Source organism: Gossypium hirsutum, chromosome A02, assembly GCF_007990345.1.
Source record: "Gossypium hirsutum isolate 1008001.06 chromosome A02, Gossypium_hirsutum_v2.1, whole genome shotgun sequence".
Classification (NCBI taxonomy): Eukaryota; Viridiplantae; Streptophyta; class Magnoliopsida; order Malvales; family Malvaceae; genus Gossypium; species Gossypium hirsutum.
This window is the reverse complement of record NC_053425.1, coordinates 102,160,918-102,174,546: the sequence shown is the minus strand read 5'-3', so window position 1 is coordinate 102,174,546 and position 13,629 is coordinate 102,160,918. Positions and strand designations below refer to the sequence as shown.

The 13,629-nt window shown below is 35.7% G+C and overlaps 1 protein-coding gene across 1 annotated transcript; it reads left to right on the top strand.

Moving 5' to 3' along the window:
- The first annotated feature begins 6,123 nt into the window (after positions 1-6,123).
- On the top strand, positions 6,124-10,048 carry LOC107924716 (4-coumarate--CoA ligase 2-like). The gene is given in 5 exon segments (NM_001327242.1): positions 6,124-7,249; positions 8,885-9,229; positions 9,314-9,381; positions 9,586-9,688; positions 9,783-10,048. Coding segments are annotated over 5 exon segments (1,725 nt in total). The 5' UTR covers positions 6,124-6,172; the 3' UTR covers positions 9,915-10,048.
- Positions 10,049-13,629: the final 3,581 nt, after the last annotated feature.

The window sequence follows — 13,629 nt, the reverse complement described above, 5'->3', positions numbered from 1 at the left end:
TTAGTGACGCATCCCTACTTGGGTTGGGTTGCGTATTGATGCAAGAAGGTCGAGTCGTGGCCTATGCGTCGAGACAATTGAAGCCACACGAGAGGAATTATCTGACCCATGATCTCGAACTAGCTGCCATCGTGTTTGCTTTAAAAATATGGCGACATTATCTGTTTGGTGAGAAGTGCCATGTATTTTCGGATCACAAAAGTCTCAAATATTTGATGACTCAACGAGACTTGAATCTGCGACAAAGACGTTGGCTTGAGTTGTTGAAAGATTACGAGCTTGTCATTGATTACCACCCGGGAAAGGCTAACGTGGTTGCGGACGCCTTAAGCCGGAAGTCATTGTTTGCTTTACGAGCGATGAACGTGCATTTGTCTTTTCTACCAGACAATGTGTTAGTAGCTGAATTAAAAGCTAAACCATTATAGACTCACCAAATTCGTGAAGCTCAGAAAGTCGATGATGAATTGGTTGCAAAACGGGCTAAGTGTGTTCCGAACGAGGAATCGGAGTTTCAAATTGATGATGATGATTGTTTGAGGTTCAGAAATCGTTTGTGTGTTCCAAGGAATTCGGAACTCATTTCGATGATTCTGAACGAAGCCCATTGTAGCCGAATGTCAATTCACCCGGGGAGTACGAAAATGTACAACGATTTGAAACGTCAATTTTGGTGGCATGGTATGAAACGGGACATCTCCGACTTTGTTTCGAGATGTTTAATATGTCAACAAGTGAAAGCGGAACATCAAGTGCCTTCAGGATTACTCCAGCCGATCATGATACCCGAGTGGAAGTGGGATCGAGTCACAATGGACTTTGTGTCTGGACTGCCATTGTCAGCAAGTAAGAAGGATGCGATTTGGGTTGTTGTTGATAGGCTGACTAAGTCGGCTCATTTCATCCCCGTACGTACGGATTTTTCATTGGATAAACTAGCTGAATTGTACGTTTCTCAAATTGTGAGATTACACGGGGTACCTGTTTCTATCGTGTCGGATAGAGATCCGAGATTCACTTCACGATTTTGGAAGAAATTGCAAGAAGCTCTGGGTACCAAGCTGCATTTTAGCACTGCTTTTCACCCCCAAACCGATGGTCAATCCGAGCGGATAATTCAGATACTTGAGGATATGTTGAGATGTTGCATCCTCGAGTTCAGTAGTTCATGGGAACGGTATTTACCTTTGATTGAATTTGCTTACAACAATAGTTTTCAATCAAGTATTAAGATGGCACCTTACGAGGCTTTGTACGGTCGTAAATGCCGTACACCATTGTTTTGGACCGAGCTCGGTGAAAGTAAAATTTTCGGAGTTGATTTGATTAAAGATGCTGAACAGAAAGTAAAGGTAATCCGTGAAAGTCTGAAGGTAGCCACAAATCGTCAGAAGTCGTACGCGGATTTGAAACGAAAAGACATCGAGTATCAGGTGGGAGACAAAGTGTTCCTTAAGGTTTCACCTTGGAAAAAGATACTCAGGTTTGGCCGTAAGGGCAAGTTGAGCCCAAGATTCATTGGGCCGTACGAAATCTCCGAACGAGTTGGTCCGGTTGCGTATAGATTGATTTTGCCCCCGGAGCTTGAAAAGATTCATGACGTCTTTCATGTTTCGATGCTTCGACGCTATCGATCTGATCCATCGCACATAATTAGCCCATCAGAGGTTGAAATTCAAGTCGACATGAGCTATGAAGAAGAACCGATGTGTATCCTAGCTCGTGAAGTGAAGGAGTTGCGAAACAAAAGAGTTCCACTAGTAAAGGTGTTATGGCTCAAACACGGGATCGAGGAAGCTACTTGGGAGACCGAGAGCTCGATGAAAGAACGATACCCAAACCTATTTACCGGTAAGATTTTCGGGGATGAAAATTTCTTAAGTGGGGGAGAGTTGTGACAACCCAAAGTTGACCCTAGTCGGGAAGTGGTTTCGGGACCGCTAAACCGAGTCACCAAAATGTTTGAATGTGATACTTATTGTCTAGAATATGTAATTATGAATGTGTGAAAATTTCAAGCTTCGATTTGGTTGATTGCATGTGAATTTAGTCAATAGGACTTATGTGAGAAAATTCTAAAATGTGATAGGTCAATGTGTGAGGACCTATTAGTGCATGTGGACAAAGGGGGGACTTGCATGTCAAATTCCCCCTACTAGTAGTGGCCGGCCATGACAAGCATGGTAGACCAAGTTTGATGGCCAAGACATGTCATAGACATGTCTTGTTGGTGCATCATGGGTGGAAAAAAATAAAATAATGGGCATGGAAATTAAATAATGAAAAGGAGTATGGTGAATACAAAAAAAAAAGAAAAATGTGTGTAGTTGTTTGTTTTCCCCCCATTGCCGTGAGCTAAAGAAAAGAAAGGAGAGAATTTTTGTTCATCCTTTTCTCATCTTCATACTTGCCGAAACTAGAAAGAAAAACAAAGAAAAAAAATTACTCATCCTTTGGTTCATCCTTGGCCAAAAATTTTAAGGAGGAAAGAAGAAGAAAGGTGAAGAGATTCGGCCATGCATGTAGCTAGGCTAAGGTATGTTGATGATGTTCCATGAGATGCATGCATGTTTTAGTTGTTAGCTTGAGTTCTACCTAGCCCATGGTCTAAATCTTGCTATGTGATGGAAATGACATTTGACCATGGATGCATCATTCTTGGTTGATGTTTGATTTGGTGGTGATGAGGCAAGAGGATGAGTTAAAATTCGGCCTAGGTAGATGTTGTGTTAATGCCATTGCATGCTAAATATGAAGTTTGTTAATGATGCATGTGATGATGACTTGATGATTCTTGAACCTCCTTGTTAGCATTTTTGTGTGAGCACATATGTGCATTGGTTGCTAAATGGAGAAGAATCGGCTAGCAAGATGTGTGCTAAGGCCGAATGTAACTTTGCATGTTAATGAGCAATGCATGTGTTGAAATCGACCCAAAAAATAGACATGCATATTCGGCCAAGGGGGAAAAATTAGCTAATATGTTGTGTTGATGCATGATTTCACATGTATGTGACTTTAATGTCTAATGTATAAATATGGGCTAAGTGCTTCGTGTTCATCTTTTTGATGCCTAAATGATGAAATCAATTTATTTGTTTAATTAAGCTCAAGAGCAAAGGGGAAATAGATCCGATAAAGGGAAGGAAAAAGTGGTCGAATAGTTAGCGGAATTGTTCGACAACACCCGAGGTAAGTTCTTGAGTAAGAGAGCTTAAATTACGATGAAAATCATGCTCTATGTGTGGCTATTGAGCCGAATGTGCAAGGATGATATGTGCCTTGTGTTTGAGTTTTGCAAATGAAAATGAAATACGAATGTGCCATGAATTATTGTTAGATGTGCATGATTAATTGAATGCTGTCCGGGCTAAGTCCTGAAGGCTTTGTGCTAAGTGACTATATCCGGACTAAGATCCGAAGGCATTTGTGCGAGTTATTAATTCCGGGTTAAGTCCCGAAGGCCTTTGTGCGAGATACTAATTCCGGGTTAAGTCCCGAAGGCATTCGTGCGAGTTTTAAAATCCGGGTTAAGTCCCGAAGGCATTGTATGAGTTACTATAACCGGGCTATGTCCCGAAGGCACTTGAACGAGGAGCTATATCCGGTTAAATTCCGAAGGTACGTGATTTTGGTAATGAATGAGCTTGCTGTAAAATTTCAGCTAATACTCGAAAAACATCCCAATATTGGGATATGTTACGTAAGTGTTGAATTTAATCGAGCCCTTACAAATAAATATTCGCTCAGTTGATGAACGAGCTACCGGCCTTCGGCTAAGTTGGTCTTTTGTGTATGTACATAAGGGTTAACGTTGTGAAGTAAGTTTGATGTCGGAAAATTGTGTATTATGAAATATTCCGTTTAGCTAAATGTGTGCTATTCTTTCGTTATGCTGGAATTCCTTGCTCAAAACTTACTAAGCATAAATTGCTTACTTCGTTCCATTGCTCCTCTGTTTTATAGATTTTTGGTTCTCCAGCTATCGGACTCGGGATCTTAAAGTCGAAGTCGCCCACACTATCAAAGGCTCTTTTGGGTACTCTTTTGGTTGAATTTTGATATGGCATGTTTAGGACGACCCATTGTTGTTTTTCGAGTACTTTATGTGATGTATAAGTTTTGGATAGCCATGTGAAAATGGCTTATATGTGTTTAAGTATAATGTTATAATCATTTAGTGTGGATATGCTTGACAAGGATTGGCCACGGGGATGGTTAATCACTTTCATAAATTGTGCTATGTATGCAAAAAGGGCTAGTTGAACCACGAAATAGGTAAAGCCTACCTTAAAGGTAGATGCTGACAGCATTAGTGATGTAGATTTGGAAAATCACTAAAAATAGTAGGAATGGAATTAAATAGTGAATAAATTATGTAAACAAACCTTGAAGAATCTACTTTCATAGGAAAGTAACGAAACAATCATACGGACAGTATGTTAAGAGATATTAAGGTTCTCGTGAGACAGGGCCAGAACGGGTTCTGGGTTCCTTGTTCCGACTTTGGAAATTGATTATAAATTAACCAGAGATAATTAGGAGTCATACCATATATGTATAGATTCCTCTCTGAGTCTAGTTTCTATAGAAACAAACAGCATCAGTATTGGAGCCCTGTACAAGGAGATATCCAAGTCGTAATGCGCAAAGGTCAGGGTAGTCGATTCCTGTAACATGAGAGAATTTAACTAATAAAATATACTAATTGGCCCGATCAAAAATTCTAGAAAAAAATATGTAGATGGGCGTATGAGTCTAGTTTCAGGGAAAAATCACGAAACTGATTTTCGAGTTGTGAAGCTCAAGATATGATTTTTAAAGCGACTAGTACACAGATTGGGCAGTGTCTGGAAATTTTTCAAAGTTTGTTAACACCTCGTGTTCGACTCCGGTGTCGGACTCGGGTTCGGGGTGTTACATTTATAATCCCGAATTTCTTGAATATCAATTAGAAATTTAGCAGTTTTGTTTAGAAATTATTGTTGCTAATGTGATTATTGTGAATATTGTATTTGATGTATTGCATATTTATGATACCAAGAAACCTTTAAATGATTTTTATTTTTTTAAAAGAAAATTACTTATTGTATGTTGACTTCATGAATTTTTTTTTATGTGTTTAAGACTTAAATTATTTGTACCAAATGTTGAACATGGAAAGGAGAATACTGGTTTGTTTACATATGTTGAGAAAGACATGAGAAAGAGTCAACAATTATGAAAAATATATGAGTTATTGAAATTTATTTGATGTACTAATATAATAATTTTGTAGTTGCCTTACGTTTAATCATATTATACAAGTGTAAATATTAAACAAAATAACATTAGAATTTGTATTTTAAATTATAAAAAAATTGAAAATAATTCATAAAAAACATATTGTGGATATATATATATATATATATATATATGTTTCAATGAAACAGATGGCAAAAAAGAAAAGAAAAGAAAAAAAAAGAAAAAGTACTTGTACTAAAATGAGTAGTTGGATATAAATATATAAAGAAAAAAATTATATAAAACAGAAATATTATTTATTTTTAATAATTTTATGTCACATTAATAATTTTATATTGAATTTTAGAATTTTAATTTGAGTTTAAATTTTTTCAATTTAAAAATACTGAAATTTAGGATGAAAATATTAACATAATATAAAATTATTAAAAAAAAAGATAATAAGCTGACGTTTTTGTTTCATAGAATTATTTCCTTAAATATCTAAATTAATAAATATATAAGAAATGCTATCTAAAAATAAATATATAAGAAATGTAATAAAAGAAACCTGTTCCCAGTTCCCAGAATATGGAAATACCAACTACGTAGCAGGAAATAATGACAAGTTGTGGCAGTACCATAACCAATCGCTAGGAATTTCAAAAAAAAGCGGTCGTGGGAGATTAGGGAGAGGCGTGGTAGGTACAAGGAAGGGCAAGTTTTGATGTAGAAACAAGGCCCTGCTTGGACTGGGTGTCTGGTGTCCATTTGAACGTGAGATGGGCATATTTTTGCCTCTAAATTCCCACCCACTTCCTCTCGCCCATATGCTCTACCTACCACCATCCCCCCTCCTTATATCCCTTCCCTCTCTCACTTTCCGACTCTAACTCACCTTCCCTTTTCTCTCTCTGCCTATATCCCCCATTTTCAATACCCAATTACCATGATCTCCATTGCTGATCATCCCGTTGAGCTTGAATCCCCTAAGCCTGATCAACTCTCCCCTGAAACCCCCGCTGATCACATTTTCAGGTCTAAATTGCCTGATATTCCTATCTCAAACCACCTCCCTCTTCACACTTACTGCTTTGAAAACCTCCCCTCTCTCTCCGATAAACCATGTTTGATCTCCGGCTCTTCTGGGAAAATCTATTCCTTCAGCGAAACTCATTTGATTGCGCAAAAGACAGCCGCTGGTCTATCCAAATTAGGCATTCAAAAGGGAGATGCCATCATGATTCTCCTCCACAACTGTGCCGAATTCGTCTTCGCCTTCATGGGAGCTTCCATGATAGGAGCCGTTTCTACCACCGCTAACCCGTTTTACACCTCCAAAGAAATCTTCAAGCAATTCAAAGCTGCTCGAGCCAAACTCATCATCACTCAATCCCAATACGTTGACAAGCTTAAAGACACCAATAACAACAACGACGGCGTCGAAAACTTCCCCAAAATAGGTGAAGATTTCAAGGTGATCACCATCGACGACCCCCCAGAAAACTGTTTAGATTTCAGTGTGTTATCAGAGGCAAATGAGAATGAGATCCCTCAAGTTACCATTCACCCCGATGACCCTGTTGCTTTGCCCTTCTCTTCGGGAACAACAGGGTTACCCAAAGGAGTCGTTTTAACGCACAAAAGCTTGATCACAAGCGTCGCTCAGCAAGTGGATGGAGAGAACCCAAATCTTTATTTAACACATGAAGATGTTGTCTTGTGTGTCTTGCCTTTATTCCACATTTACTCACTCAACAGCGTGCTCTTGTGTTCCTTGAGGGCTGGAGCTGCGGTTCTGTTAATGCAGAAGTTTGAGATAGGGACGTTATTGGAGCTGATACAGAGGCATAAAGTTTCGGTGGCAGCGGTGGTGCCGCCGTTGGTGTTGTTGTTGGCTAAGAATCCGGTGGTCGCCCAGTTTGATTTGAGCTCAATCAGGGTGGTGCTTTCAGGGGCCGCCCCGCTCGGAAAAGAGCTCGAAGAGGCTCTCAGGGGAAGGGTTCCTCAAGCCGTTTTGGGTCAGGTTAGTTTTTTGTTTTCTTAAATTTATTTAATTTTCATTAATGCATTCTTAACTGAAGTTCATGCGAAATGAGAGTTGATAAATATTTTTTTTAAATTACGAAGTATATTACTATTTTTCACTCATTAAGTACTAAAAAATTATTTTAGATTTAAAAATATGAATTATTATTATATTACATTCACCAACAAAAATTCATTATCTATTACATGTATTCCTTTATATATTTTCCTGTACTATCAACTAATAATAATACGATATATTATTATTAAATTTAAAAATAAAAAATTTAAAAATAAATACTAATAAATTTATTCTGGAAATATAAAATATAATATTGATAATAAAAAGTATTTAATGCAAACCATACTTTAACTCTCTTAAAATATTAAATAAATTAACAATTTTACCTTTTATATTAATTTATTTATTTTTGTTATCTTCAAATTTTATATTTAATAGTTTTTAATTTAAAATAATAAAAATTAATTAATTATAAAAATATATAATTATTATCAACTATAAATTACGTTATATTCTAATATAATCGTATATTAAATATAATTACAATTAAAAAAATATTTAAATAACTATAAATAAAATTAAAATAATTTTAAAACCCTTCTATTTGGGACCTTATTATTAAGCCTAAATTGGGTTGCTTGGCGAAATAACCTAAATTTAGAAATAATGACATTTTCTTTTTCAGTTTCATAAATATATTTTGAAATTTCTTATTTTCTATGTTAAGAGTAGGGTCTGACATCAAATTTAGGATTACTCTCTTTCCCCATTTGACGTTTCCTTTTATGGAAAGTTTTTGGATTTATTTTAGTAATAGGTAAATTAATTTATGTATGTTAATTAAAAAGTAAATATTTTTATTGTTAAAAATAAAAGTATACATACGTATTATTGTATGATTATGTTAATTTTTAATAATTTAAATGAAAGAAATTAGAAAAAGAAAAATCCAATTTTTCATAGGTATTTTTTTTGAATAGAGAGAAGAAATCCAAGTCCATCAGACATAACATCAAGAGTTTATTTCTTTAATGGATCTTACATTGATAAAAAGCATTCAAGCCGTAATCTGATCTGATCAAATAGTAACCCTTACGAATATGCGGATGCACCAAAATCTAAGGGTATTAATGGCCATTGAGTCGTCACTGGACCTCCTTCTGAATTCTGGCACGCAGTTAGTCTCACTATATTCAATTTCGAGCCACCCATCTTTCGTTAGATAATATTATAAAATAATTAAAATCTTTATTTTATATCATATAAAATAGCATGAATATTTAATATCAAATAGTTGATTAATTAAAATTCTAAAAATATTTTTCAAAGTTTCTTGTTCAGGAATTTTAAATTTTAAATTTTAAATTTTTATCAATAAAATAATGAAAATTCAAGTTTAAGAATTTTATCAAAATATTAAAATCTGAAAATTTTAATTATTTTGAAATATAAGTCCCATTTTGCCATTGTGGAGGAGGTTTTTCAGAGGGTAGTCAGATCTGTACATCATTCCACCAATGCTGCCCACTTGTAATGGTAGGCTTCATTGGATCTTGACCCAAAAGTTCAAATGGCCAATGGATTAAGTACTTTTTTTTTGGAAAAATATAGGGATATGGAATGACAGAGGCAGGACCAGTTCTATCAATGTGCCTGGGATTTGCGAAGCAGCCCTTTCCTACAAAGTCAGGTTCATGTGGGACAGTGGTTAGGAATGCAGAGCTTAAGGTCATTGACCCTGAAACTGGCTGCTCCCTTGGTTACAATCAACCTGGCGAGATTTGCATTCGTGGATCTCAAATCATGAAAGGTTACTTGAACGATAGTGTCGCCACAGCAGCTACCATAGATGTGGAAGGTTGGCTTCATACAGGTGATATAGGTTACGTGGATGAAGATGATGAGATTTTCATTGTTGATAGAGTAAAGGAAATCATCAAATTCAAAGGCTTTCAAGTACGTTAATTTCTCCCTTCATCGTTTCTTGGTTAAAGCAACCTTTACAAATTGCATTTTTCTCATTGTTTCTGTTGTATTTAGGTGCCACCAGCTGAGCTTGAGTCCCTCCTTATAAGCCATCCATCAATAGCAGATGCAGCTGTAGTTCCGTATGTACTTTCCAACATGTTCAATTCATGGCTTACATATACCCAGTTCTTTTTTTTTCTTTTAAGTATTCACGTTGGATATTTGTGTGAGGCATATTTGGAGATTAAGTACTAGAATAAAACCTTCTAAAAATCCCCTAAATATATGAAAAACTTTGAAAAATATTGAACGTACAACCTTACACATACTGCAACATTTAACAGGCAAAAAGATGAAGTTGCTGGTGAAGTTCCGGTTGCATTTGTCGTTCGATCAAACGGTTTTGAACTCACTGAAGAAGCTGTCAAGGAATTCATTGCTAGACAGGTATATACGAAGATAACATCCTAATTACATTCTGAAACCAAAGTACCAAGGCTTAAGCAATAAAATCCCTTTGTTGTTGTGCTTACCAAAACAGGTGGTTTACTACAAGAGATTGCATAAGGTGCACTTTGTTCATGCAATTCCCAAGTCTCCTTCAGGAAAGATTTTGAGAAAAGATCTGAGAGCCAAGCTGGCTGCTGCAGCACCTACTACCCACATTCCATGAAAATTTCTTCTATAATCTATTTGGCTTTTAAATTGCAACGCCTTTTGCTGATTTTGCTTTAATTTAGGCTTTTAATGTGTCGAACTCAAGAGTTCTTGAAAAGAAAAAATCAGTATGGCGATGATCCTATGTCCTATTTAAGTTTGTTCTCTTTTTCTCAAATTAAGTGGTCATGCTTGTAAGTTGTAATGCAATTTGTTTCGTCGTTTTGTTTGTAATAAGAGGGAAATCAGAGCCAATGATTTCGCTCAACCTATATGATTTGGAAATACGTTTAGATAGACATCAATTCTATGTTCCAACTTGTAATGTTCTCTCCTATATTGGAAAAGAGAAATGATTCTTTGAATTGCTTCCATTCCATGGTTATATATATAGGCGTATATACAAATTTGTCCATTCACTTAGTATTGTGCTGTTAAATAATTGAAGTTGAATTAAAAGAGGTCCCATATTTTCATGATAGAATAGTTATGCTCTTTTCAACTGAGAATTGTGGAGAGACTGGGAAACTACCACCACCCTCGACAGATGATGGAAGAGTGACAAGAAAAAGTTCACCATACCAAGGAGGCACCACTAGCGCTGGGAATAAGGATATGGATTCACCTACTAGAGATTATGTCCTTTAAGGATATTTTACTTCATGCTTTGAAGAACTTTAATGAATTAAACGAACAAGAGGAAGATGACTTCGAATTATTGAATGGTGATGTCATCATAGAATTACTCGATGGAATTCCTTCAATAGAATAGGTTTGCTCAGGAGGACAATTGGCTTTAGTGCACTACAGAACAACATCTTCAGAAACCCTGGCAAAATTTTCAACTTGTGGATTTAGAAAATGGCTATTACTTAGTCAAATTCCAATCATCGAAGATTATACAAGGTGTTGTTGCAAGGTCCATAGGTTGTTTATGATAGTATCTCACAATTTAGCCTTGGGCTTTATCTTTTTTTTTTTTACATCACAATCGTATCCCTTGAATATGGTAGCAATGATTCGTTTACCTTGTCTATGCGGAGCAAAAGCAAGATTTGGACTAACACAAGTGTGTTGTAAGCATCCAAGAACTTCACAAAGTAGGTAAGGGCTATAGGACACATGCAACTTTAAACATTTGTCTAATAACGACGACAACTTACATATCTCAACCCTTACACAAAGTGACACGATATCATTGTATATGTGTCTTTCATAGACCTTTCTAGGTGCACTCAAATTGCCACATTTGGTCTTGCAAAAAGCCAAAATTAATGACACACTTTTAGACATAAAGGGGAAGGCAATGTAAGAGGGAATTTTGGACCCGAACTACAATACAATCGAAGTCCTCAAACCATGTTGAGCCATCAAATGTTCGATAAGTTTGTTAGGTTGGACAAATGAAGGCTTTCTGACTTTGCTAAACAAGAGCAAGATTCAAAGTCTATTTTTGAGCCTACAAAGAATTTTAGGCATGGGAGCCTATTGTTAAGCCCTTCATAAGCTCAATAAGGTGGGCACAAATACCACAATTTGGGCACGAAGAGAATTTACAAGAGAACCTTCATGGCCTCACTTGGGGGTGTAAGTGGACACCATTTGCACCCATCAGCAGTGATTGAGAGTCACAATCTCAACCACATACATCTCCACTCATCTATGGAGGATTTTCTTGTAGCCAACAATTTGCATATCTTGTCAAATTGATTAGCCATGGACTTGGGTATAAATAAGAGGGGATTATTCCCTCAAACGAGATCATCTTAGAGCACACACAATAGTTATTCAAAATCATTTATTTACATTTTTCACTTTGAGAGAATCTCTTAAATTTCCTCATTTTACAATTCTTGGCTCCTCATGTGCAAAATAAGTTATTGCTTAAGGCTTCTTACCACGTCTAAGGGCATTAACACACTTGCAACACAAGCACCTTTTATCTACATTACTTCTATACTTAGTTTTGTTTATTTTTATTATTTTACTCTTCCTTGTTCGATATACTGACTTGTTGAAATAGCACAATCCCACATCTAAAAAATACAAGGTTGTGGAGTGCTTGTACTACTATAAATAGTTGCGGTCTCTCTACCTCTAAATCATCCCAAAATTTTCCATTTTCTTCATCAGACAATTTTCTTTTTTCCAATTTGTAACTTTCACTTGTATATTTTGTAGTGAAATATATTTGGTAGTGTTTGAGGGCATAGGCATAATTTTTCGAACCTTAGTAAAATTATAATGTTATTTATTATTTTTCTTTCAATATTTTGGAGGGTACATTTGTAGTGATATATTGTGCTAGTAAATTACATTGGAAGGAGATTCTGTCAAAGAGGTTGAGTTTTAAGCGGGATCGTCTGTGACCCCTCCAATCCTTCTTAAGAATCGAACCTAGTGTGGTTTTTTAGTACAATAAATTACTCTTTTTACCCTATTCGTACAACAAGTGGTATCAAAGTCGAAGGTTATTTGAAGTATGCTTTGTGGTTGCAATTTAAACTGATCGTCCACATCATAAAAGATTTTCTTGGGCATATTGAAAGATTATAACTAAAATGGTGGACAATTTAAGAGTTCCAACATCGCTTATGTAGTTAATGGGATAGTTGTTGCGACATCAACTGATATCGGGAGTTAGGAGCATTTAAGTTATGGCATAAACGCTTGGGGCATGCAAGTGAAAAATCTGACCTTACTCATAAATCAAGGATTATCAATAGGAGTAAGAACCTGTAAGTTGGATTTTTATGAGCATTGCATCAAAGGGAAACAAACAATGGTGAAGTTTGAGACTACAATTCATGATACTAAAGGCATCTAGGATTATGTTCACACAAATGTCTAGGGTCCCTCTAAAAAAAGCTCTTTGGGAGAAAAAACATTATTGTGTAACTTTCGTTGATAACTATTCTCGAAGAGTGATTGGATATAATAAAGACAAAGGATGAAGTGTTAAAAGTTTTATTTAAATGGAAAAAGATTATGGAAACTCAAACCGGCAAAAGGATCAAGCACCTTCGCACAGAAAACGGCAGAGAGTATATAAGTGATCCATTTGCAAAGGTTTGTGAAAAAGAAGGCATCACCAGGCACTTCATTGTCAAATCTACACTGTAACACCCCAAAATTGAGCTTAAGAGTTTTATGGGTATTTTAGGAATTTTAGTCTTAGAGTGTTTGGAATTTTATGCCACAATAGATCAGTCATGTTTTTTAACATGGTTTTTAGAAAATTAAATCAATTTTCTGAAAATGAGTTTTAAATACCTTTAATTTTGAAAATAGGATTGATTTGTAAAAGGGTCAAAACTTTGGGTTATTATAAAGTCATTTAACCAAATTTTAAAAATAACCTTAATATTTCCCCCACCTACAGCTATAAACCACCCCCTTTTGTTTTGTGTTTGCCATCCCAAGTTCTCCCTAAACTTTCCCCTTCAATTTTATTTGTTAAACTTTATTCTTTTTTATTTCCATCATTCCCCAGGTATTAAACCTCCATAAGTCTTCAAGAAGAACACCCAAAACACCATAGATTTCTTCATTGTTGATTTTTTTTGAAATTTTTCGGGTTTTTCAGGTTTTCTATCAAATACTTGAATTTTCATCAAATAAGGTAACTGCTCATCTTCCCATTAGTTTTAAATGTTAACTAGTCTCTTAAACTGAATCTTTAGCTATTAAAACTCATGTTTTAAATAAAAGCTAAAAAGTTGGTTATTAAT